The sequence below is a fragment of the Spodoptera frugiperda genome, chromosome 6, assembly GCF_023101765.2.
Source record: "Spodoptera frugiperda isolate SF20-4 chromosome 6, AGI-APGP_CSIRO_Sfru_2.0, whole genome shotgun sequence".
NCBI classification, from domain to species: Eukaryota; Metazoa; Arthropoda; class Insecta; order Lepidoptera; family Noctuidae; genus Spodoptera; species Spodoptera frugiperda.
Genome location: NC_064217.1, coordinates 7,838,512 through 7,862,542, shown reverse-complemented (window position 1 = coordinate 7,862,542; position 24,031 = coordinate 7,838,512). Strand labels below are relative to the sequence as shown.

The following is a 24,031-nucleotide window of genomic DNA, read 5'->3' as shown; positions in this document are numbered from 1 at the left end:
TACTGGGCACAGATCCAGACTCCATGCTAGATTTTTTTTGAAAAACCGAGAAGATCCCAGTAAACTTTGCCCGACCCAGGAATCGAACCCAAGACCTCTTGTCGCACTTGCGACCACTTGACCAATGAGGCAGTCCGGTATTTATTACTAAATTGGGTGATGTCCAGCTAATAGACTGTTCATAACTAGTTTTTATTACTAAAAACTGTAGTATGTTATTTTTAAATAATGATCATTTATTAAGAATATTTTTTAAATTTTTCTCTAAATTATTAGTTTGCTTATAATGTCCAAAGTTTAGTGCATTTATCATATTTGCTGTATGTAACGTAACTATATTATTGTATTATATACCACATGATTTTTTTAATGTGCACTTTTTGAAATAAGGAAATCTTCTACTTCAGTATCAGTTACGTAGTGTTTCATCATGTGAATGCCGAATGCGATTAACGGAGGTACAATCCTCTCCCATCCTCTCCCATCTCTTATCTCCAATCCCTAAATTCCCAATATTCCTTTTAACTGCAAAACGTAGAGAGTATATTTTAGTGAAAGTATATTGTATACTTAATTAAGGGAAAAATCTATATATTAATACGTGATGCAAAAACTTTGGACCGCTTTTTATGAAAATTGCGCGGACGTAAAAGCATAAAATTTGGTACATTCATAGTTTATGTGTAGGAGAAGTGCATAGCGCTAATATTTTTCAAAAATAATGCTTATAAAGTACATTAAATCAGTAAATAAAACATTACACACACATGCATAGTATCTGATCGTATTTGACAAAACGTCAAAATCGATAGACATTGCGATGATATTCTCACGTCTCATATGAAAAGAGTTTTATAAAAGAGTTTGAGTTATATAAAAATTATCCTTCAACGTACGTTAAGTGGTATTGTAAATTAAATCATATATGGTCGAATTTCGGCCACTAGGCGACCACTAGTATAATTGAATTCCTCTATAATAAACACCATAAGACGAAAAAAATAAAGACCACACATAGATCAATAATTCGTCTTCATTTAATTATAATTGTATTTTAAATAAATTTCTTTATAGTATCGACTGAATCGACTTCGAACATCACTATAGGCAAATGCGACGCGTATGTCAACGTCAAAGAACGACGTTGAAAGAAAAATCAATGATGGAAACAAAATGGCCGTTGTGCGACCATTACTAATTATTGACTTGACTTTGTATTCACTGTAGACTGTCGTACAAATTATTGGAATAAGTAAATTCCGTATTTTATGTGACAAACTATTTAATTTGACAATATGGCTTGGCCGATGCCCACTGCAGGTCAATGGGGCTCGGGTATAGCGATGACCCCTGAAATAAATATGGCTAATATGGGTTCGTATACAGCAGAGCAATGGGCTGTAATGCAGCAACAAAATTGGCAGCAATGGACGCAGTGGCAACAACAATATGCCCAATGGCATGGCCAGTATGGAGACAAGGTTAGTTACTATTTTACTTGGTACTTAGTAAGGTTGCATATCATGTGGTTTATGTATCAATTTATTATTATTAAGTATAGGCATTTTTTTCCAATTAATATTTTTTGTTGTGTAATGATGATAACAATCTAATGTTAATACTCTCAATTATAGTATGTGGAGCAGATGCAAGCTCTCCATGCTATGGGGGGAATGCCTCCTCTACCGACGACGAGTGTTGCTCCACCGCCTGCACCGCCGCCACCTGATCAGCCGCCTCCACCCCCACATGAGAACAACCAACCACTTTTCGGAAACACTTCTAAGCCTGCACCTGTACCCGCTCCAGGGGCCAATCAACAAAGAAATAATAATTCTGGTAATAATGTTAATATTAATGTACATAATCAAGCGAGCAATAATGCTAATTGGACACAAGGTACAGAATCAGCGCAAGCAGTACAAACTACAGTTAATGCTGATGCTTTGAAAAAATTAGCTGAAGAAGAGAGACTTTTTGACATTCAGTTTCAGAAATGGGAAGAGGAAATTGAGAAATGGAAGAAAGATAATGTGAATCACCCTGACAAACAGGCATACAAAGAATATGAGCAAAAGTTTGAATCGTGTCGAGCACAGCTCATGGAACGCCGTCTACAGATGAAACAAAAAAGAGCACGACTTATGGGAACCAATCCTCCCACTCAACCAGATCCTCCAACACCAAGTACTACAGCTGCTAAAGTTGTTGCACCCACAGTGAATGCTAATTTAAACACTACAAATATTAACGCATTTCCTTCTAAACAAGCACAAAATTATGGAAACAATTTACAGAATTATGGTAACAACAACATACAGAGTTATAGTAGTAATAATAGTTCAAATAATTATAGTAATAATTCTCAGAATTATGGCAATAATCCACAAAATTATGCCAATAATCAACAGAATTATAATAATAGTCAACAGAACTTTGGCAATAATCAACAGCATTATGGCAGTCAGCAACAGAGCTATGGCAGTCAGCAAATGAATTATCCTAATACTCCTCAAAATTATGGAAATAATTCACATAAGTATAATAAAAATGCACAGAATTATGGTAATAATTTACAGAATTACAATGACAAGTCTTCCCAAAACTACTCCGATAAAAATGCTCATTACCAAGAAGACCAATATAAGGGACCCAAAACTAATAACAATATGGGTAATAGTAATAAAAATATTGACCCCCAGGACAGATTTGAATCCTATCAAACTATGGGAGAATCTGATTACCCAACAAATACTAATTTCTCCACTCCAGCTCCTACTTCTACTAGTACAAGCAGTTTTCTGCCTACTAGTGGAGACAATAAAGGAATTCCTGGTTTAGATTTGGTACCAGAAATGGACAAATCACATCCAACCAATTCTAATGAGGAAGTTATAGATATTTCAAATGATACATCCACCCCAAGCTCACATCCAAAAGCACCAGATTACACCACCATTTCCAAAGGAATTAATAATATCCTCGGTGATGAAAAAATTATGAATATTCTTTCAATGGTTCGTGGGCAAACTACTCAAAGCCCTGCTACCACGGGTCCTCCGAATGTAAATCCTCCTAGTGGCCAGTACAACTCCAATGTTCAGAACAGTGCACCCTTTGGCCATGGCAATAGAAATCTGAGTAATCAGAACTATAATAATCAACAATTTGATAATAATAGACAGAATATGTCTTACAACCGGCCAGGGCAAAATTATTCAGGGCACCATCAGGATCATTCTAATTATCCACCACCTAACAGAATGCATGATGAGATACCTCAAGATCAATATGATTATGATAATGATAGAAATATACAATATAGTGGGAATGACATGAGGCCTCCATATCAAAATAATGCACCACCTCGGGGTCATGCACCCATTCGGCCTAATATGCCTGCACCAAGGCCACCATTACGCCCCTTAATGTCAAATTTGTCTGATCACCCTATGGGTAATCAAGGGCTACCCGAGAGGAAGCCTTTACTTGAACACCCTGTTCCTAAGCCACCTGTTAGACCCCAGTGGATAGATGAACCTATGTTTACACCATCTCTGATTGTGGAATATGAGCACAAGCCTCTTCGATTAAAAGGTAAGAAAAGTTAACTTTAGATTTTATGTAAAAAGAAACTTGTACTAAAATATTTCTTAAAAATAATGTCTTGTATATTATAAGTTATTAACTATTGTGTCATATTTTAGCTCGAGATTTTATAGAGCCTGTCCACACATTTGATTACAATCATAAATCTAAAGATGGAGAAGTCAGGAAGAAAGATTTTGAAAAAGAAGTGGATGATTTGTTTCAAAAAAAATCTAAGAGGCCAGACATAGAAAATGATTATGGCAGGGAAAGATATAGCCGTGATCACTATTCCAGAGATTTTGAACGAAGAGCACCTAGGTATGAAGTTGACTTACTAGATGAGATTCGCGCTAGAGGGCCACCTAGAAGTGATTATGATGATAGGAGAAGAGATAGATATGACGACAGAAGGAGAGATGATCGGGACGACGACAGAAGGAGAGATGATCGCGACGACGATAGAAGGAGAGATGATCGCGACGACGACAGAAGAAGAGATGATCGTGATAAGTATCTTCGGCGCGAGGATTCCTTCAGAGATAGGGATAGAGAATATAGAGATCGTGATTTTGGCAGAGAAGGCAGAAGAGAAGAAGGTAGATACCGCAGCCGAAGCCGTGATAGAGATTCGCGCAAAAGAGGATTGAGTAAAGAAAGCGACAGTGGAAAGCACTATTCTAAAAAACCAAAAGATAAAGACGAGCCTCTACCAAGTGCATCTTCATCTAAACACATTGTAATGATTGATGATTTATTAGAATCTCCTGGAAGGTCTATGAGACCTGACAAAATTGTCGTTATTCTGAGAGGTAAGTTGCAGCATACTATTTTATTATATCAAGTAAGTAAGCTATTTCATTTGGCAATGGTCGAACAAATTATTCAACATCATTGTCTCCCTGTGCAGGTCCCCCTGGAAGTGGCAAATCATACCTCGCTAAGTTAATTAGAGATAGAGAAGCAGAATATGGTGGTACAGTCAGAATAATGTCTATTGATGATTATTTTATGCAAGAAGGAGAAGTTGAGGAAAAGGATCCATCCACTGGGAAAATTGTAAGCCAAAGTTTTTTTTTTTTTTATGCTATTTTATATATAGAAAATCCATGATGAAAATCTATTTTCAGATTAAGAAACCAACCCTCAAATATGAATATGATGCAAGCTATGAAGAATCATATCTAACTTCCTTGAAGAGGGCTTTTAAAAGAACATTGACAGATGGTTTTTTCACGTTTTTAATCTATGACGCAGTGAATGAACAGTTAAGGTGTTATGCTGATATATGGAACTTTGCCCGACAGAATGGTTTCCAAGTATGTAAAAAAAATAAATCAAAATAGTTATTTAAATGAACACTAAAATGTAATATATTTTTTTCGTTATTTGTAGGTGTACATTTGTACAATGGAACTTGATGCGCAAGTCTGTTATAAGAGAAATATTCACAATAGGACACTAGAGGAGATAGAAGCGATTAGTTCTCGATTTTTCCCTACTCCGCTTCACCATATACAATTGGATCCTACCACATTACTACAGAGTGCAGCCATAACCGAAGTCCAGATGGAAGATGCTGAAGACGTTCAAATTGTAATGGAGGATTCACAAGAAACTGAGGTGAGGCGTCGTTAACGAGCTCCAGCCAACTGCAGTGTTTAATCCTCCTGATGGCACTATCAATACTGATTGTGTGTTCTGTGTTATTCTGATATTTTGTATTTGTTTCTTTTTATTAGAATGGATTATTCTGTCCTATGTTAGGGTAGGATTAATAAGTTTTATTTCAGCATTGTAACTAAACATGTAAGGTGCTGCCCCATGACAGGTCGAAAGCGTTTTTACATCCAAGTGGGAGAAAATGGACGACGCCGCGCAACTAGGTAGGTTATTGGTTGAATATATTATATTGTTATTTTTATTTATTTTCATTCATCATCATTGGTTAGGCAATATTGTTGTCATGTAAGGAATCAGCCGATAGACATGTTAAGAAGGTTAATATTGCGATATTAAATGTGTTTGTAAATTGTTCCAGCTCGTCTCGACGGTACCAGCAAGCCCCTCCGGCCGTCGCAGCTTTCCATGGAAGACTACTTACAACTAGACGACTGGACACCAAACAAAGTACAGCCAGGAAAGAAATCTGTAAGTATGCACAGATAATTTCATCTTATATTTATTTTGATATTGAAACAAAAGACGTATTCCGTTGTTTACCGAGACTTTCTGTTAACCACACCAGATAAGCAAAAATGTTTATACTAGGAGTGGATTTTGACATTAAAGCAATAGATGAAGATCTAACTTTTAATTCATCTTTCCACGACTTTTGAATATTTTCACTATTTGTAGCGATATGGTTGTGGAAATGTATTTTGGCGTCCTCGGCTCTGATTCCGGTTAACGCGAAGTTGATTGTGAAACCACCTACTGCCACATTGTTTTAAAGCTGCTGAAATATGCGCGGCTCAAAAATTGAAATACGGTTTTACTACGTATAAATAGTTACACATGACTTAAACCTTAAACATTTGTGTTATTGGATTGCGTTGATTGTTTTTCATCCTTTAATTTCGCCGTTCGGTATATTTTTACCGAGGTGACTCTACTTTCTTAACAATTTTACAACCATATCTCTTTTTAATATTCAAAATTTGGTGCAGTTTTGGCCTTATTTCTAAATAGTGGCATACATTGCCATATTTTTTATAACGTACCTACTTATTCTCCGTTTTCCTCGATCGTATTTTCTTCGAAAAAACTTGTTTTTTTAAAGCTTATCGCAAATTAAATGTTCGTTGCTTTAGCAGACATTATTTCTAAAAATTATATCAGTGTTTTCTTTTAAATTGAGAAGGTGAGTTCCTTTTAAAGTGTTTAATCGACGTGTGACAGAGAATTTTCATCATGTAATAATTAAAACAGGTACGATGGGCGGACATTGAAGAGCGACGACAGCAAGAGAAGATGCGTGCGATCGGATTTGTTGTAGGCCAAACTGACTGGAATCGTATGACGGACCCAACTATGGGTTCTAGCGCACTCACACAAACAAAATATATAGAACGTGTGAGACGCAATTAGACTCCACATTACAAGGTTTAACAGGTCATTGTTGAAGAGTCATAATATATTGCAGTTGTCAGAATTAAACAAGATTTTAATATACAATAGGAAAAATAAATTGGTGTTTCATGTAGCAAGAAAAAATAAACTAAGTAGATGTTAAGTGAAGAAATAATGATAAAACAATATGTAGTTTATTTTCTAATTAGTTTACCATTTTGCGTTCACAATTTTCTTGAATAAAATAAGTAACTCGCTAGCATGTGAACGAGTAAAATTATATTTTATGTAACAAATTGATTCCGCACAGTATATGTTATGGATCGTTCTTGACGAATTTATATGGCTTTAAACTTTAACGAAATTCAGGTAAATTAAAAATATATTAACTCTTGAAAATCAATAAAGAAGACCGCTCAAAAAACCTTATAGTATTTGATAAATTGGACGTAGTTAAGCAGAAAGGACTCAACCCACACTTTGGTCGAAAATGAGTTATATATACCGAAGAGGTCCTTAGTGTTGGTTCTATCACTCAGCAAAAAAGATCCGTGATACTACTGACCTAAGTATGGTTTTTTAATGACGCGGACCAACCCACATAAGGACGGGTATTTTTTTACAAACCACTGTAATAACCCAAACTGTTTGGGTCATTTTTAATAAATCCGACTTGCAAAAAGCAGGTCTATATTTATTATAATAGAGTTGTCTCAAGACACTTGAATCGTTTCTGTTAAAATACCATTTAAAGAAACCAGTACATTTTTTAATTCCACTAAAAAGACTCAAACTATGTGTGTCATTTCAGTTAAATTACTTTCATGGAAAATGGTATATTTTTTATTCAACTAAAACGACCCATACCAAGGATACGTAATTTCCTAAATAATAAATCTTTTTTATATAAATATCTGTTTGTTCATAATTTTTTGTTCATTGGGTCTTTTTTGAGAAATTAAAAGAAATACTTCCTAATGTAAACGTCAATTTAGCAGAAACGACTCAAACCCACATTTTTCCCAATAACTCAAAAATAAGTTGGTCTATGATATTACAACTTGACTAATAATATTTGTGTATATTTTACCCTCACATGATTATATTTTAAATTACTCCAAATACAACACCATTAGAGCAAAACCCACCTAAACTTAAAACCTTCATAACTCAAAAATGACATATTGTGGGTTGAGTCCTTTCTGCTTAACTACGTCCAATTGGGTTTCCAAACGAGCTGTTCATAATAGTTATCATTTTTGTGATGAAAATTTTAAGTGAGGTGAACTGACTAAGGTTGTTTAATATTTCCTTAATGTTTTTTTTATAAGTTTTATTGAAATGTGATTAAGTAACTATATTGTATGGAATAAAGTCACCACTGAGTGGATTTTCATAATAGATGAGGTAACTAGTTATAGACAAAAAACATAATTTTGCCGAGAAACTTATAATTAGGAGTTAAATTACATTTGGATTTATTACACACATAATGCTAGTTATTAATTGACGCCTAAGGAAAATTTTATTACTTTAGGTCAATTAATAAGTTTTTAAACAAACGTGAGTAAGATTGTACATTTTAAGTAATACCTATAACTTCGTAATAAATTTGAAGTGACACTCGATTATGTATTTTATTTCACCGTGGGTAACGTTTATTTTTGGACGTCCATTTATTCTTCATCCATGGCGCTATAAAACCCAGCATACATAGAGCTTCGGTTGGCGTAGTTTTTAAACACATATTTTTGCTTCGGTTCTTCTGATCTTGGCAACTGTTCGGTTTTAACCTTTAATAATTGATGTTTGCTTGATGAAGCATCATTATTGTATGGATTTTTCACGTCGTAATTTTCGGTTATTTTATTTTGGTGTACTCTATCCATTCGGTCATTTACTGAGCCATCTTTAGAACTAGTTTCGGTTATGCCGGTTTTATCCATTTTATTGAAAGTTGCCGATTTGGTTATTGCATCTTCTCCTTCTCTGCCGGCCGACATAATCACAACAGCTGCGGTACTCATTTCTGTCATGTGATCTTTAATACATTGCTGTAAAATATGGAGAAAAAACAAGAACGCCAACAGCGTTAGTGCAGACATTGATGCGCCGCTCTTATGATGACCTCCTCCATAGTTGCTGAAATAGAAATTCAACAATTTTTAAACTAACTCTAGACCTACTTGAAGGATTTAAATTATATTTCTTAAATATAACCACATTGTGGTTTAAAATTTTGTCATTGACATGCACGGCACGTATAATCATGATTGTACAAACGGTTAAAATTATTTTAATCTACGTTTCCTTTTATAAAAGCTCCTAGCCATAGCGAACGGACCAAAAAAGAATTAGCGAAATCGGTCAAGTAATTTTTATCAACATTTGTCACATTCTCATTTCACACTACCAAAATATTTTCCTATAGTCGGGTAAAAAGAAACGCATAATTATTGTTTACCCAATTTATGTCCACAGAAATTAGAATACCGTCACTTATAGCTATATAGTCCAGTCTTTTAAAAATAGCTTAATTAACCATGCACTATTCCTGCTTTTACTCTCCTTTCGGCATCTGCATAAATAATGCTCTATTGTAAACTTAATTCTCATAATTAACAAATGCCGCTGTCTCCTTATCGTATCCATAGACGCACTCAACACTAAATAAACTATTCTAACCGTATACACCGATTTGTGCGGCAGTACCTAAGTTCTCCATACATCCTGGCTATCTAAACTGGGCTACATCCAATACAAACAGCACATGTTTTAGAAATAGACCCTTGGTTAAGTTCTAAGCTATCATTCCTTAGACTTAAGACTATACCTAATGTTTTTAACGCTTGTTTGGTTAGCTGTAGCCTAGATATTTTATTTATAGGTATTGTATCATGTACGGTAAACCATCCTACATTTGAAACAACGAAAATTGGTCATCAAGGAAGTCTGGATCTCTGCCTGTTTAAAAAAGAGTAACTTACTATTTGGACGTCGCAACAGGCCCATGTGACGGTGCAGACGGTTCATATGCATAATACACGTGATGATCGTGTACTGGAACCTCCGAGTACCTATTATTAAAAAAGTTTCTGTTGAGGTAAGTTATTCTGGTATATCATCGACACCACGTGATCCCGCGTTGTAAGTTGGTTAAAATTTTCTTACGTGTCAATAGCGATTTTATTTTTCGCACACATAAACAAAAGTGATCTTCGAATGAACAAACATAAATATTGCGAGTGTTTAAAATTAAATTAACCCATCTAAAATGTTCAGTTCAGTCTATTATTGACTATTTAAAAATTTGTTACTAACCGATTCGTTGCGACGCCCATTTTGGTGCACTTTTATGCGTGGCGACGAACAAATATTTCGTGACACGACAGTCGTGTCAAGCGCCATATCAGTTGATGACACGCCTATTGTGCCATCAGCCATGTACAGAATAAAATGTTCTTTTTTCTTGTTTACCCTTGAATTGTATTCAGTCGACTTCCAAAATCGAAAGTAAACGGTCAAACGCGTTTCCGTGTCATTTAAAAATGACACGAAACGCGTGTCATACGCCATATGTAAAAAAATTGGATGGCACGTCTGTCGTGCCATCCGCAACGAATCGGCTAACCATACCTACGTATCCCTAATTATCGTTCACTATTTTGAATGTATGAATTGAAAGCACTCACCTATCTGTCAGCTGCTTTGTTCCGATTCCCACTTGGGATAAAAGATTTTCTAACGTCATCTCACTATAACACAATGTCAACGAATGTCAAGGTTTAGCTGACAGTAGGATGTGCAAGTGCCCATGAGTGCATGATGCGCTCTACTTATCTTAACGCTGTCTTATAGAATGTGAAATTATTATTACGGTACTTTCACAGTGTTATTTTCTAGGAAACATACGTTTCTATGTCGCGAGATAAGTTATACAGTACTTGTAAAGACCTAAATGGGTAATGGTAAAAGAAAACAAAAAGATTTAAATATTATTATTTATTATTTTACAATCACAAACACACAAGGACGTCCTCAATCACTCAGTCGCACAAAATATACAATACTAACTATTAAGTGATATAAATATTTATTTATATCACATATAACTTTTTACATCAGTCGTCAATTATCGAGAAACTGGCGAAATATTTCATCGTTTATACAATAAACAATGTGCCAATTATACAATATTTTACAATACTCATTTATAAAGTTTTCACGAAATGGACCGTATAACAAATGTGGAACAATTTAAACGTTTACTCATTAACTCCTAAAATAAATTAAATAAATAAATAATTTAATAAATTATTTTAACACTAAACTTGACGCTGTTTCAATTAGTGCGATGGGATAAGTTTAGAGCACAAAACTAACATAATTCGTTGCGTCGTCTGTAGTTATTATAATACTTGTGTCACCCACCGATATCAAAACAAAATCGCATTTTGACTGTAGTTGTGTGTAACACTTCTTCATGTTGCTGTAATACGGATTTTTAAAAGTCAGAACCAAGAGGTAATACTTTGGAAACAATAAGTTAACTTATAGATTTGTTATCACTAATTTAGAAGTCGCACTACAACATAATTTGGCGGAGCTTTTTACTGGCATTAGACTTCATTGCACTGAAGATACATCTGGCGACAGTCTACACCTGAACGTCCCCGACGGCCAGCCTCGTAGAAGTCATCGAAAGTACCTCCAGATTGTCTCTCCAAAACGAAGCTGGCAGCGTAACTGTAAAAAATACAATCTTTAATAAAAAAGCTAATTTCCTAAACAAAATATGAGCAAGAAAAATGTTGACACTAGCTTTTTTTGTGTTAAATTCTGATAGATATTGGACAGAATCACTCTTGTAGACAGACTGTTGCCAGAATTGTCATCATTTTCATACAAAAAAAAATAAATATCTTGATGTCTTTATTGTGTTGAAAAAATAAATGTTTATATCCAAACTAATCATGAATTGGAACTAGAACAGTATTTATCTCAATTAAAGGTTACGTATACTCAGAAAAATTGTTATCAAGATGATGGATCTTTTATCCAAAAAATATGAATCGATTATTATCTGTTAGGTATAATGACTAATATATATGTAATTCAATTGAACCAGAAACTTGGGACCTGGGATTGGGAACTAACCCACTAGCGCCTCAGAAGGATCCTAGAGCGGTAGTCCTCATAATATGCACTATTTCAGGCTAGAAAGAAAAAACAATTTATACTCACGTTCCGAATTGACAGAACACACTCTTGGGACCGATGTCGTCAGAGCACTCAGCATTAGCATCGCACACATATTTCTGGAGACATTTGTCGTCATTTGTGCCGAATGATCTTACGTATGTCTTGAACATGGCAATACCGGCGAGGGCGGCGTCACTAACTGAATCTTTGCGACCCATGGACCTAGCGGCCAGCGACCTGTGAGAGAATGAAGTCTTCAAGGCGTCCAGAAGATTGACGACGATGTTGATGAACTGCGAAAAGAAAAATGCAATTTGAAACTGTTATAATGTCTTCAAAGTCTGAAATCGAAAATCATGGATTGATTCAATCATCAAATAATCAAAATGGTACTCCTTTTCAATCGTAGACACTAAAACAGATAATTGCATAATAGGGAGAAGGAAGGATGGGTTGCGTACCTCTCCAGCCTGCTTTGCCATGGAGGCGACCTGGTCGGGATCTTTTGCACCGAGCACCGTCGACAGAACCGCAGCCAATATACCCTGAAGCAAGCGAGAAGCAACACCGTCTCCGTAACCAAATTTTACTATTTACATTCCGAAGAAAGGAAAGACCTCAAGGAAAATACTAATTGCTTTTGTTGATAAAAATGTAGTAGTGAATAGTAGATACTAAGTGATTTCTCTGAGGTGATCCCCGGACGTGAAGGTACTAGTTATTTTGTAGTGAATTAATTGAGGCTTCTAAAAACTACTTGATAAATGATGCCTTCTACAGGTGAGGGTCAATTTATGTGGTGCTTTTTTACATTATTGGAGTGTTTGTAAACTTCTAAATAAATATCAATAAGTATCTACAATAATAATTATGTTAGTGGATCAGTAGGGATATAAATAAAATAATGATGTTTGCATTTGTTTTTGTACATTGTATGGTAACCTCAGAGCTGAAGCTTTGCGGTGGATGAGGAAATTTTGATTTTCTCGTTGGAGATCATTATTTTGATAAAATATATTTTAATAAATTCCTTTGGAATGATAAAATAATTTAAGTAGGTACCTGCATGGGAGATGAGCCGTTGTCTACTTTGTCAATACCATCACTGGAGGCTCCTCCTCCAAGAATTGCAGTTAGGATTTTGAGACCCATCGACAGTAAGTTGGCCCATGGGGATGGAGACACTGAATCGGTGTCAATGCTGTCGCTCTTGTTTGGTCCGGTGGTGCCAGGATTGAAAATCATTTGCATCAGCATACCTGGAAAATTAAAATATTTATCAATATTAAAAATACTTGGTCTGCCTGTTTAATGGTTGTTTTTTGCGTACTAACCAAAACGGATAATTAATCTACATATAGTTTTGACTTACCAAGCATATTTGACCATGAGAATCCTCCATCCGAAATCGAGTTAGTCTGTATTTCATCGATGTCATCTAGGGCAACTTTTTTTAAGGCATTGGATTTCTCTGCGAATTTACGTTCCTGCGCTTGTTCGGGTTGGGGCGCCGGTAAAGAGTTGCTGTAATATTGTGGGTTGTGTGTCCGAACACTACTTGTGGCCTGGAAATAATAATACAACATTATAAGTAGGTATTCTGCCATTATGTACTGAGTGAGAATGTATGTAGGTAAGTATTAACTGCTATTTGTTTACAAGGGTAAGTAGGGGAAGTCAGCTCAAAGCGGCCACCTTAACTTTGAGTTTAAAAAAAAGCCATTGAACGAAAGATTTTTAAAGAGAATTTTATATTATCTAGTCGAGAATTTATCGAATTTTTGTAATGGCCAATTGAAATTTGCGTAAGTTGAATAATAATCATATGATTTGCAGATTACGAAAACTTGTCATAAAACCGCTTTGCCCGAGTGGTCGCCCAAAGCGGCCACGGGGGTAAGGGCAACGTGGCCACCCAAAAAGTTTTCAAGCAATGAATTGTTTTTTGTTGGAAAATACCGTGATTGACAAAATAAAAATGCAAAATCAAAAATCAACACATATAATTTACATAAAAATCAACAACATTTTACCTATTTTAATCACAGTCAGTCATAAAAATAATTTATAAAAATCGATAAACTTGGGATTTGTTGAAGCCTCGAGCTCTGGCTATGGATGTGGGTTCTGGTTGTCGCAAGGTCAAATTAGGATGACGCATGATGAAGCCTTTATAAAAATCGTGTCTAGCCGTTGCATTTTTAAAAGGATGTGGAATATGGTTTGATTCAGCATATTGAAACACAAGCTGCAAAAAATCTTCCTTTGTGAGGCCAAAAAAGAGGTTGTCCATATGAAACAAGTACTCTAAGACGTCTTCTTCCTGTTGTGGTGTAAACAAAATAAATAAGAATTATATCTATGCAGCGATAATATGAAAGTAAGGGCAAAGCGGTCAGTTGACCGCTTTGCCCGAGCCGCTTTGCCTTTTTCAACCATTTTATTAAAAAAAATATTTTCACTCACATTATTAACTATATTTCGAAGCAAATACCACACAAAAAAGGCAAAATAGATAAGTAACGTTAAACGTGCAATAAAAGCATTTTAATATAAATAGTTTTGACCAAAACAGGTTGAACTTACCTCGTATTATTTTAACAAAACGCACAAAAAAATATTTGTCGTTACTAGAACCACGCGTTAGTTCTCCTTCCTGAAAATGAGTGACTGGCGCGGGGAGGGAGGTTTGGTTATACGTACAGAAAGGCAACGTTGCGCTATCATTTCAAATAACCGAAAAATTAAGAGTGGCCGCTTTGCCTCCTATGGCCGCTTTGAGCTGACTTCCCCTAATCATACCTGAGTTATAAGGGGGACATGTTGGGGATACGCCAACGTGTGAAGAATGGCTGATGAACTTATTAGCGCCAGCAGCGCCCATCCCGTCACTTTTTGATGCATCTGTTGACAAATAAAATGTTCGTAAGTATATAAGTTTAAAAAAAATACTCTTTAAAAATAAATCCTATACAGAGGATTAATTTAATTGTGCTCTCGCGTAATAGACGTCGACTAGAAAGTGTTCTGATGAGTGATTCGCGCGAATTGATTGCTTGCTTTTAGACTTGCTTAGAAAGTGGCCCCTAGTGTCGCCTTCTCTGTATTTTTACGAGGATGCCCGTGTCTCTAATTAGAGGACGTTGGTCGTTTACGTTTTAAACGTTTTGTTTTCCGTTCTGTATACTAAGATTAAATCTACAAAATGTAAAGAAACCATGCCTGACTATAGCTCGCTGTAGTTCCCTGGTTTTTCAATTACCTACTATCGGATATTTGCGAATATGATTTCTTTAAACTTTGCAAACAGATACTAACCCAACATCACACCTATAGACAGGTACATTTGTACTACTAATTTAGTTAGCCCTTGAATGCGGTGACCCGGTCTTTTGTACCTAACTGTTCTTCAGATGTCACCTCTTACCGTACTTAATAAGGTGCTAGTTATATGAATTAACGTGTATTCTGTAACAATATAACACATGGTCTACTTTCTTCGACCAATAAAGTCGGCTATTTAGCACTTGCTATGGCTTCCGGTTCACTTGACTAAAATTATACCATGGTGCCTTTGAAGGGTAAACGTGAACGGTTGGATGAATGGGGACATTAATAAAGAGGACTTGTGCCTTTGGAGGTACGTTCGTCAGTCGATACAACGCGATACTCGTACATACGTGTATATATTGTACCTATATGATGGTTTGAAGTGGTGCGCGGGCGCACCGGTCGCCGGCGACAGCGGGTCCGTCGAGATTCTCTCTGGAGAAATTTGTTGTCGCAAGACTGGCGTCGTCATCACTTATGTTTTATGTATGCTTTGTTGCCGCCATTTACTGGTAAACCACTACATTCATGATGCTATTTATGTAATGGTGGTGTCTAGTATGTACATAGAATAACTACGTACCTAACGATTTATTATTTTCGAAAATAATATGATTTTCTCATGAACGTCGAAGATGAAACCCGTTTAAGTTTCTAATTAGTGTTGAGCCTATTTCGTGGCGGGTTTTAAGGTGGCTTGACCCCTTAACCCAATAACCCTGGACAGGTGACTGAACTTGGCGTTGCAACTTAGCCTCACTTTCGATCGTCGCGGATGTTCACGTTTCAACCGACCCACATTTGCATAAATTTTAAGAAATTATCCATTCTTTACACTGTAAAGCGTGTTTGTTTATTGTCTAATTAAATTAGTTGATTGTTTGTGTATTTTTTAAGCAGAATTTGTGACATTTTGACATCATGTTAAGTACCTAAGTAATTTGGTAACGTTGCATAGAATTTACGCATTAGGGACTTACTGATTTTACGTTTTTACCGATTCCCTATAAATAACTTTACCAATTCGTCACGAATTCCAAAGAATTTTCGTTTGAATGATACTTAGTTATGGGAAAATAAAAAACGAACGTTAACGTGATTTTACAGTGGGCATTTAAGTAGGTTAACACCTTTATATTTTTGGGTTTTCCCTTAAAATATTTTATGAACTACATAATTTACTTTAAACAAATTATCCGTATATTCCCAAAGCATCAAGTATAATTATATTGTCTAGTAACGCAGAACGACTAGCGCAAGGCGCGGCAAACATGGCGATGGGTGAAAGCAACGCGGTCCGGTCGCGTGTGTGCCACTGCCGTGCAAGGTTAACGTTTTTCTAATTTCGGAGCGAGGAGTCAGACCTGCTATTACGTTGTGACCAACTCGCTCCCAACTTTCATCGGAAATTCACCGTGGAAAAATGAGAATCGCAAATTTCACCACCCATTTGACAATTTTCCTCTGCGTGCCGCCCGCGACGATAACATATAGTACCTACATTTTATATGGCAAGATTTTCTTTTATGCTATTGGAACCTGCGTGGACGATGGTGAATTTGACTGCATTATTTTGTTGCATAAAATAAGATTCAGAAAGAAAGTTTCGTTGGCGGAAAAACATAATCTATCTTCCATCAGAAAACATCTTATTCTTGTTTTCATCATCCGCTTTTTTGGCTTTTTTCGCCGGCGCAGTGACCGGTCCAGCGTGCAATCCGCTTTCTAAAACCATCCGTAAGTCCGTGCGTGTTTTGAACGCGGATATGAGCGTGAACTGAAACTTATTCAGTCGCATAATAAACATACCTACTACGTTGAAAACTACGTGACTAACTGTATTAACTGCTACTAACTACATAACATTGAGTTACATTACAAGAAATTATATTTACCTGAGCATTTTTTATTATTACGTAAACCGTCTAGGTGTTATGCCTAGTAAAGTTGGACTAACTACCAAACTCGAAGATTGTTTACCGCCAAAGGCTTTTTCTGTAAGTATCTGAAGTTACACAAATTGTTGTTCTTCGAAATAAGTACCAAATTAAGAGGAGGCGAAAAAAAAAATGTGGACATATTGAAGTTAACCGATTTAGCAGACGCTTTGCGAAATCCATCATAACACTTACGATGATAGCGACGCATCATCGGTTCTTGCTAATGATAACTTCTAGCTGTAGCCTGTAATGATAAAGTAGCTGGTGCTACGGTGTTCCGCAAAGTGATCCATAAGCGCGTGACATACACCGTTACCGTGTTCTCGATGCGGATCAATCGTACGGTACACCTGATTCAAGATGCACATGTTCAATTTGGGTCGACGCCTACTTTAGTCTTCAATCGTGTCAATCACCGGTTTACATCTCAATTATTATGTTCAACACTGTGTCCGATTTCTAAACACAATGGGAATGCATAATTTTGGCCGACTTGTGCATTGTATTGTTTTTGTGGATGCATTTCGCGGAGCTACTACTCGGTAATATCATTTTTGTTTTGGTCTTAACAAGCTTCGAACGTCAAAAAAAATAAATGAAGCGTATTTTCGTTCCGGGCTCTTTTTTCTTATCTTTTTACTAAAGTATCTTGCCTCTATACCACGAATTCAAAGTCAATTAAAGAAAGAAATTTCTCTGTGCATCCGAAAGGGTCCGACAACGGCCGCAGGCAAGGTGTCAGTAGGTATATAATTTTCGTTTTAAAAACATTCCGATTACCCAACGGCGGTGAATGACGAGATTGCCTCTCACGTCCGCCGACACAACTTTCACTTTAAAGTTTTTTGGACATGAGTGGATCGGGCATTTCGTTAGTTCCGCTGTAAGATGACGACTATGATTTATCTGCGTGCCTATTGCTTATGAAATATTAAAACGTCTCGAGGTTTTTATAGACCTAATTAAACGATAAATTGAGGCTTATCTACGACTCTTTTAGTAATGGGGCTTGAGATGCAACTAAAGAATCGTCGGTTTTTTAATAAGTCTATCTATCTGCTAACTATCATCAATATTCTATAAGAATCCTTACTGTTTCAATAAAAAAAATTGTCGTTCCCGGACTACCTACTTAGGTACTTGCGTTTTTTTATAATTATAATAGTCGATCGATACTTATTTGGAAAAAAATATTCGTGTTATGACATAACATTTTTTAATTTAATTTCTGGGTATAGGTACGTTATTACATTCGAGTATCTATATGTTTGAGCGAGAAATGCGGCGACGGGACTGGCAGTCGGCACGCAAGCGGATTATTGGCCATTCCGATCGCAGCAGCTTTCCTCGCCACTTTCAACACGCGCCGGCGCACGTTTCAAGACTTTTAATTACTTAAGAACCTGTCACAAGTATCATAACACTCGTCAAGCGTCAAGATCTCATCTTTTGTTTACAAACTTATATGGAAGTTTGAGGAATATTCCGCACCTAGTTTCCCGCCAAACTAGCAATAAGTTTAATGATGAAGATTATTATTGAAGAGTCTTATTTCTTCAGATAGCTACTAAAACAAAACTACTTATAAAAAGAAATCGCCTTGCGTATCTTAAATGAACTTGAATATTAAAGCGTCATAAATTGATTGATTCGCTCTATTTGAAGAATAGAGCAATTAACCGAGCTACCGGATGAGACTAAACAATTCATTATCATTTGTAACGCGAATATCTATCGTAAATCCTCATGGTATGAGCAAAAAAGTTCCGTTAGAAGCGTTGGAAAATCTCTTTGTATAATATTTTCAATGCACCTTGCGCCATTGTTACGTCAAATTAGCTGCTCAAGAGTGTTTTGTTTGTATTCTTTTGATGCTGCGCGACGAATTCAGGGTTAGAACGCATTATGTGAACATTTTCACATTTTAGAAAGTGAAGGTTCATATTTACATGAGTAAAGCGTAGTGAAAATAATATGTCGTGAATTGTGTGGAAGCTTCATAACACGTGTGAAGTGTTCGTGACTGATTGGTTTCGTTGTTCCGTCTTTTGTTCAAATTATTGGTATTTAAAAATTGTTTATGTTTATGCTTCTTGTGTTTTATTTTAATAGAAGCTATTTGTGTTTCAAAGTTATCTTTAGTACGGTTGCATACCGGCGTTCTGAATAGCAGTGATAATGATTAGAAAGCATTAACTATTGATTCTTAATTATGGACGTTTAGAAAAACTTCGTTATGTGCTACATAAAGATGCTTATCTAATTTCTACTTTTGTACCCACTTATAATGTTCCCATTCTTCATCAATGTTTTCGAACACCTTATAATACCTATCCACCAACTTAAATAGGTATCTATACTATTTACTCAAAAGAGTAAAATACATAAAAGCGATGTTTAGATAGTCATAAAAATCAGCTTCATTATTTTTAATATCTTTACACTCATTCAAACACAAACTGCGTTAATTAATAGCTAGTTATTATGCATTACGACAAGCTTCATGCTAGTTTATTTAAATTTCTATTACCTAGTTTAAATATTTTCCTTATAAACATATATTTATTTAAAATTAATTAAATGGCTATTGTAAAGCAAATTATTATTACAAAGGCAATCATTTCACAGTAATTTGATACAGAACAATTTGTTTATTCACTTCGAACACTAATAAGGACAAAAAAGAAAAACAATAATTTTAATCATTCATAAGATAATAAACAAACAATTTGTATCACCAAAATCACTTGTGAAACACCTTATTTATCAAATCACGTGGTCACTTGCAATCATCAGCGTCCTGTCCAACTTTCACACAACTATTTCAAACACGAACACTTAAATAATTTCCACTATGAGTCCTAAGGGATGAACCTTTAAAAACCTTACCTTATCTGGAACTTGGGGATATATCACTAACACTGAATCACGTTATCTTCCACAAGGTAGCTATATCGTCACCGGTGAAAGTGCGTGTTGCTTGTGCGAGAGTTTAACTTGCAATGAGTGTTGCGCCTTGAACTTCACTATATATATATGATGACCCAGTTATGGTGGCAGCGGCTAACTGTGCTAGTCGGTCCGTCTGTCCGTGTGTCCAATGTCCAACCTGTTCCCATCCCGTTGGACGCCTGTTCCCGAATGGACCTTGTCAAGGACATTCGGTTACCGAACTAACGAAAACGGTTCAACGTTTGGATTGTTGAGATTCCTTAACCAATTTTTATCAGAGCCTTCATTTGAATGCACAAGAATTTTATTACATAGTTTCCTGTTGTATTTTATTCCTCAATGACTTAATTAATGAAGTTAAAGAGTCCGAAATTAACGAATGGTTCGTTTTGTTCCAGGTAATTCTTTTGGTGGAAAGGGAATATCTTCTGATAAGGTAAAAAGCAATTATGGGTAAGTGACATTGCATGTTATACAAACATCCAATAACTTCAAGGAGAAACAAGGTAAATAGATGATTTTTTTTAATACAGTCATACTCCTTGCTTTTATCGTGTTGAAGTTCAGATAGATATAATTATTACCTACAAGGCTAAAGATTATACCTTACTGACCAATGACTAGTATTGTAATGTACCCATATGATTCAATGCATGAAATATATACACCTTAATAAGTAAGAAAGTTTTAGAAGCATTCGCCTGATGGGAAAATATGGTTCCGCAAATTTTTGATCTCTTTAATAGGTATCAAATACAGAATTTCCCTAATGGCCTAGTCTAAGGCTACTTATATTTACATTAAAACATTATTATACCTTCAATGAGTCTCTGAAATCTACATGATAAAATAAAAACTTGGTCAAATGGAAACCTCTAGGTAAGACACCCAAAAACCACTGTCCTAAACCTGCTTTAACTTGCTCCAAACTAGGTTAAACACGTGTGCTAACTGGGTAAGTATAGTCTAGAAGTAAGATTCGTATGAATTTATTCATTTACAATGTGCGTGACACAATATTGAACAGAAACTAAAATAAGACTGGAAATAAAAATCAACACCAGATTATTTAGTACGAATTCATTAATGAAGAACAGAAATAAAACACGCATCTATTCAATAACACCGTTTCTGAATTTCTCAATACTAGTCATCCACGTTATGATTTATACACTTATACCTATAACAAACAAAAATGAATTTAAACACTTGGACTAAGTATGTATAGATAATCAACGTCTAGTACCCAATATTAAGCATTTATGTCAACGATTTGATTCCTAGCCGCGCTCTCTTTAATGTTACAAGACTTCTACGATCTTAGATTTTTATAAAGTGATCGATAGTTCCTGAATTTTCTTACACATTTCTTACTACATGCAATAATTAAGATAAATACAACTCATCTACATGCAGTACATAACTGCTAAATGTAGGAAACTGATAAGAGGCTGTTCAACCGAATTTTGCTCATTTAATTTCTGACATGTCGGAAAAGTCACTTAAAGAATTTCTACAGGAAGTTACGGTCTAATGTCTCTTTCTCATCCAATGGCTTTATCATTATCACTTATTTTTCCCAGTAAACTTGATGTGTCTCGTGGAAACTGAAGCGAGTAACGCCTCGATCCAATGGGCTAGATTCTTCTGCTTCTCACGCTTGTCTTAAGTGCTTAATCACACTGCTATCACTTAATTACTTAGGCCTCTAGTCTGTTATATCCAATCTAATTTGCTTTCAATGCATGGTTTGTCTTACTTGACTCTTATAACTAGAATAACTACGCAGAGTATAAACAAAGAGTGTTGTGTGCTTTTTACTTCAGTTTGAGAATAAATATTGACAGCTAATACCAGTTTTGTGGCCACATTTTTGTGTGTATTTGAACTTATTTCACCCTCAATTGATACGCTAAGTTTTCTAGTAATCCTCAGATTTGAGTGTTGGTCCTTACTTGTATATCAAATTGACCTAAGACACTCTTGTTATCATTTTCTTTTGCATGATTAATTTCTATAACTAACTACTGTTGGCTATGAAACAGTATTTTGTGTGGTCTTTAGAATAATGAGAAGAGATGTGATCGTAATGTTAAGATCGGTTTTGTTTTATCAAAACTGTGCCATACTGCCTTGCATACTCCCTGTTGGTTGTCAAAGACAATGTATTAATATTATAATTTTTCCAGGTATTCGTTCGTGCATCATGTATATTTTCCTGAATATGTTTTGTAAGTTATTGCTTTGCTTGTTGCTTTTCTCTTTTACACACAATCTTTTGTGCTTTTTAAACCTTTTTCTAGAAAATATTTGTTTAATTACGTTTAAAGTTTAAACACGTAGTTTTGCCATAACATCCGTTCGCTACGGTGCATTTGATCTGAATCTATGGCGGTCCGTTTGTGGGGTAGTGGGACAGCTTGCTTGTGTGTTGCTTGTTTATTTTTACTCTCAGCAATAAATGATTCTTCAATATATCGTGTTTTAATTACTACACAACTTCCCATTTCTCTTTTTGTTCATTCAAATCGAAATAAATGTAGATCATAGGGCCGTTACGATGAGTTGCTAATAAGTTCTCTACTAATTATAAAAGTAGGTAAGTATGCACGAATAAATTAAAGAAGTATTCTTTTATGACGTTTATCTTAGTGGCATTGTGGAGGGCAAGAAGGTTTCTGACCTACATAACAAGTTTCAAACGAATTAAGTTTGTGGGACAATTAATACATAGATAAAAAAGCAATATCAATGCCGTGTAATCTCATGTTAACATTAACGAATATTATGCACCGCTTACTTGTGTTGACTATTGTTACTGCAGTCTGTAGTACTAGTATGTAATTGGAGTAGGTAACCACGAGATTTTGAATACTTAATTACGTTGGCGTTTTGTTAATTAACGAATCTGAAGAAAGAAAGTTGCATCGCATGGAAAAACAAAAACACTTTCGCTAGCTTCCTTGCAAATAGAGGGCACAGAAATTTCGAAGATAATAAAGTTAAATCGTCGTTTCCGAAGGTTAAAACAGAAAGAAATGTTAATAACGAAAGTTGGAATACGAGGAAAAAAATAAGAATTACTTTCATTAGGTTCCTCGAAGTTATTTAATGTAGAGGATCGTTGAATCGTATATAATGAACGGAGGACATAAGCGTCAGAGCAGTGACCCACCGCTGACTCATTTGATTGCATTTCACTTTCTTATTCGGAAAACCCCACTTAGCTCCACGAACATTCTACTCTAGCAAATCCTTCTCGACTTCAGACTTTACCAAGTCCCCATACTTTATTCGAGTTTAATCCTCAATTCAGAATTAAAATAATAATTTAATCTCACGACTTAATCGTGGAGAGACTTTCTCGATGCATAGAAAGTGACCTCGGAGTAAGTAGAGGGTTAAATATGAAATGTAAACTCGGTACAATTTGTATATATATGAGAACTATCCGTAGAGTACTTTTGGGATTTTGTTTTTATGTTGAAAAGCAATTATCGGTTCCACCGGATAAAAAAACAAGTGGAACTCGAGTGTTGTGGAAATATTAATATTTACGCTGTTTCATTGACACTCAATACTCATCTGTTCTTGGTTTATATAAAAAGAAATAAAGGGAAGGCCTTCGAATGCAATCAGCCCTTTTGAATACAAACTGTGATGGACAACTCACTACAGAGATTGTTTTGAACTATCTACTTTGTGTAGTATGACAGTCCAAAGTTCTAATTGAGTTAGCCTCGATATTGTAACTACTATAGGTACGGTTACAAATAGGACAGTAAAGTATATAATAAGTACCTACGCAAACGTGGACGGCAGAGTACAGAAGTGTTAGTAGATAGCTGCGTGTCCGGTAATATTTGTCAATTTGCATGTAGCTGCGACCATTCGAGGGTAACTGTAAAGTTGGAATGTGAGCTCGACTGGCCAGCCTACTTCTCTCC

The 24,031-nt window shown here is 35.6% G+C and overlaps 3 protein-coding genes across 7 annotated transcripts; 1 reads left to right on the top strand and 2 right to left on the bottom strand.

The window, feature by feature from the left end:
* Positions 1-1,139: 1,139 nt before the first annotated feature.
* LOC118267444 (YLP motif-containing protein 1-like) lies at positions 1,140-22,559 on the top strand. 4 transcript variants are annotated; one of them, XM_050694107.1, is made up of 9 exons: positions 1,140-1,481; positions 1,635-3,597; positions 3,708-4,400; positions 4,499-4,647; positions 4,719-4,907; positions 4,984-5,211; positions 5,420-5,474; positions 5,630-5,739; positions 20,483-22,559. In XM_050694107.1, exons 1-9 carry the CDS (start codon positions 1,296-1,298, stop codon positions 20,522-20,524), a joined length of 3,615 nt encoding a protein of 1,204 aa, XP_050550064.1. In that variant the 5' UTR covers positions 1,140-1,295; the 3' UTR covers positions 20,525-22,559. The 4 variants fall into 4 exon arrangements, with proteins under 4 accessions (XP_050550064.1, XP_035437333.2, XP_050550065.1 ...); XM_035581440.2 differs by lacking the exon at positions 20,483-22,559 and adding an exon at positions 6,520-8,288; XM_050694108.1 differs by lacking the exon at positions 5,420-5,474.
* On the bottom strand, positions 8,283-10,539 carry LOC118267424 (uncharacterized). Its single transcript, XM_035581408.2, has 3 exons — positions 10,353-10,539; positions 9,648-9,737; positions 8,283-8,802 (listed from the first exon to the last, which is right to left on the bottom strand). Exons 1-3 carry the CDS (start codon positions 10,409-10,411, stop codon positions 8,337-8,339), a joined length of 615 nt encoding a protein of 204 aa, XP_035437301.2. The 5' UTR covers positions 10,412-10,539; the 3' UTR covers positions 8,283-8,336.
* On the bottom strand, positions 10,648-20,178 carry LOC118267445 (uncharacterized). 2 transcript variants are annotated; one of them, XM_035581442.2, is made up of 7 exons: positions 20,022-20,178; positions 14,665-14,766; positions 13,235-13,427; positions 12,925-13,121; positions 12,324-12,407; positions 11,905-12,155; positions 10,648-11,406 (listed from the first exon to the last, which is right to left on the bottom strand). In XM_035581442.2, the coding sequence occupies exons 2-7, from the start codon at positions 14,764-14,766 to the stop codon at positions 11,280-11,282; spliced, it is 954 nt and encodes a 317-aa protein (XP_035437335.1). In that variant the 5' UTR covers positions 20,022-20,178; the 3' UTR covers positions 10,648-11,279. The 2 variants fall into 2 exon arrangements, with proteins under 2 accessions (XP_035437335.1, XP_035437336.1); XM_035581443.2 differs by lacking the exon at positions 12,324-12,407.
* Positions 22,560-24,031: the final 1,472 nt, after the last annotated feature.

What these genes read in the sequence shown, in the direction of transcription:
- LOC118267445 (XM_035581442.2), bottom strand. Translation starts at nt 14,766, where the DNA reads ATGCATCAAAAAGTGACGGGATGGGCGCTGCTGGCGCTAATAAGTTCA. An exon ending in CTCATGGTCAAATATGCTTG is followed by an intron (nt 13,122 to 13,234) that starts GTAAGTCAAAAC and finishes TTAATTTTCCAG; the next exon opens with GTATGCTGATGCAAATGATT. An exon ending in GTGTTCTGTCAATTCGGAAC is followed by an intron (nt 11,407 to 11,904) that starts GTGAGTATAAAT and finishes TATTTTTTACAG; the next exon opens with TTACGCTGCCAGCTTCGTTT.
- LOC118267444 (XM_035581440.2), top strand. Translation starts at nt 1,296, where the DNA reads ATGGCTTGGCCGATGCCCACTGCAGGTCAATGGGGCTCGGGTATAGCG. An exon ending in CCCGACAGAATGGTTTCCAA is followed by an intron (nt 4,908 to 4,983) that starts GTATGTAAAAAA and finishes CGTTATTTGTAG; the next exon opens with GTGTACATTTGTACAATGGA. An exon ending in AGGATTCACAAGAAACTGAG is followed by an intron (nt 5,212 to 5,419) that starts GTGAGGCGTCGT and finishes GCCCCATGACAG; the next exon opens with GTCGAAAGCGTTTTTACATC.
- LOC118267424 (XM_035581408.2), bottom strand. Translation starts at nt 10,411, where the DNA reads ATGACGTTAGAAAATCTTTTATCCCAAGTGGGAATCGGAACAAAGCAG. An exon ending in ACAAAGCAGCTGACAGATAG is followed by an intron (nt 9,738 to 10,352) that starts GTGAGTGCTTTC and finishes TTTTAATAATAG; the next exon opens with GTACTCGGAGGTTCCAGTAC. An exon ending in CCTGTTGCGACGTCCAAATA is followed by an intron (nt 8,803 to 9,647) that starts GTAAGTTACTCT and finishes TTTCTATTTCAG; the next exon opens with CAACTATGGAGGAGGTCATC.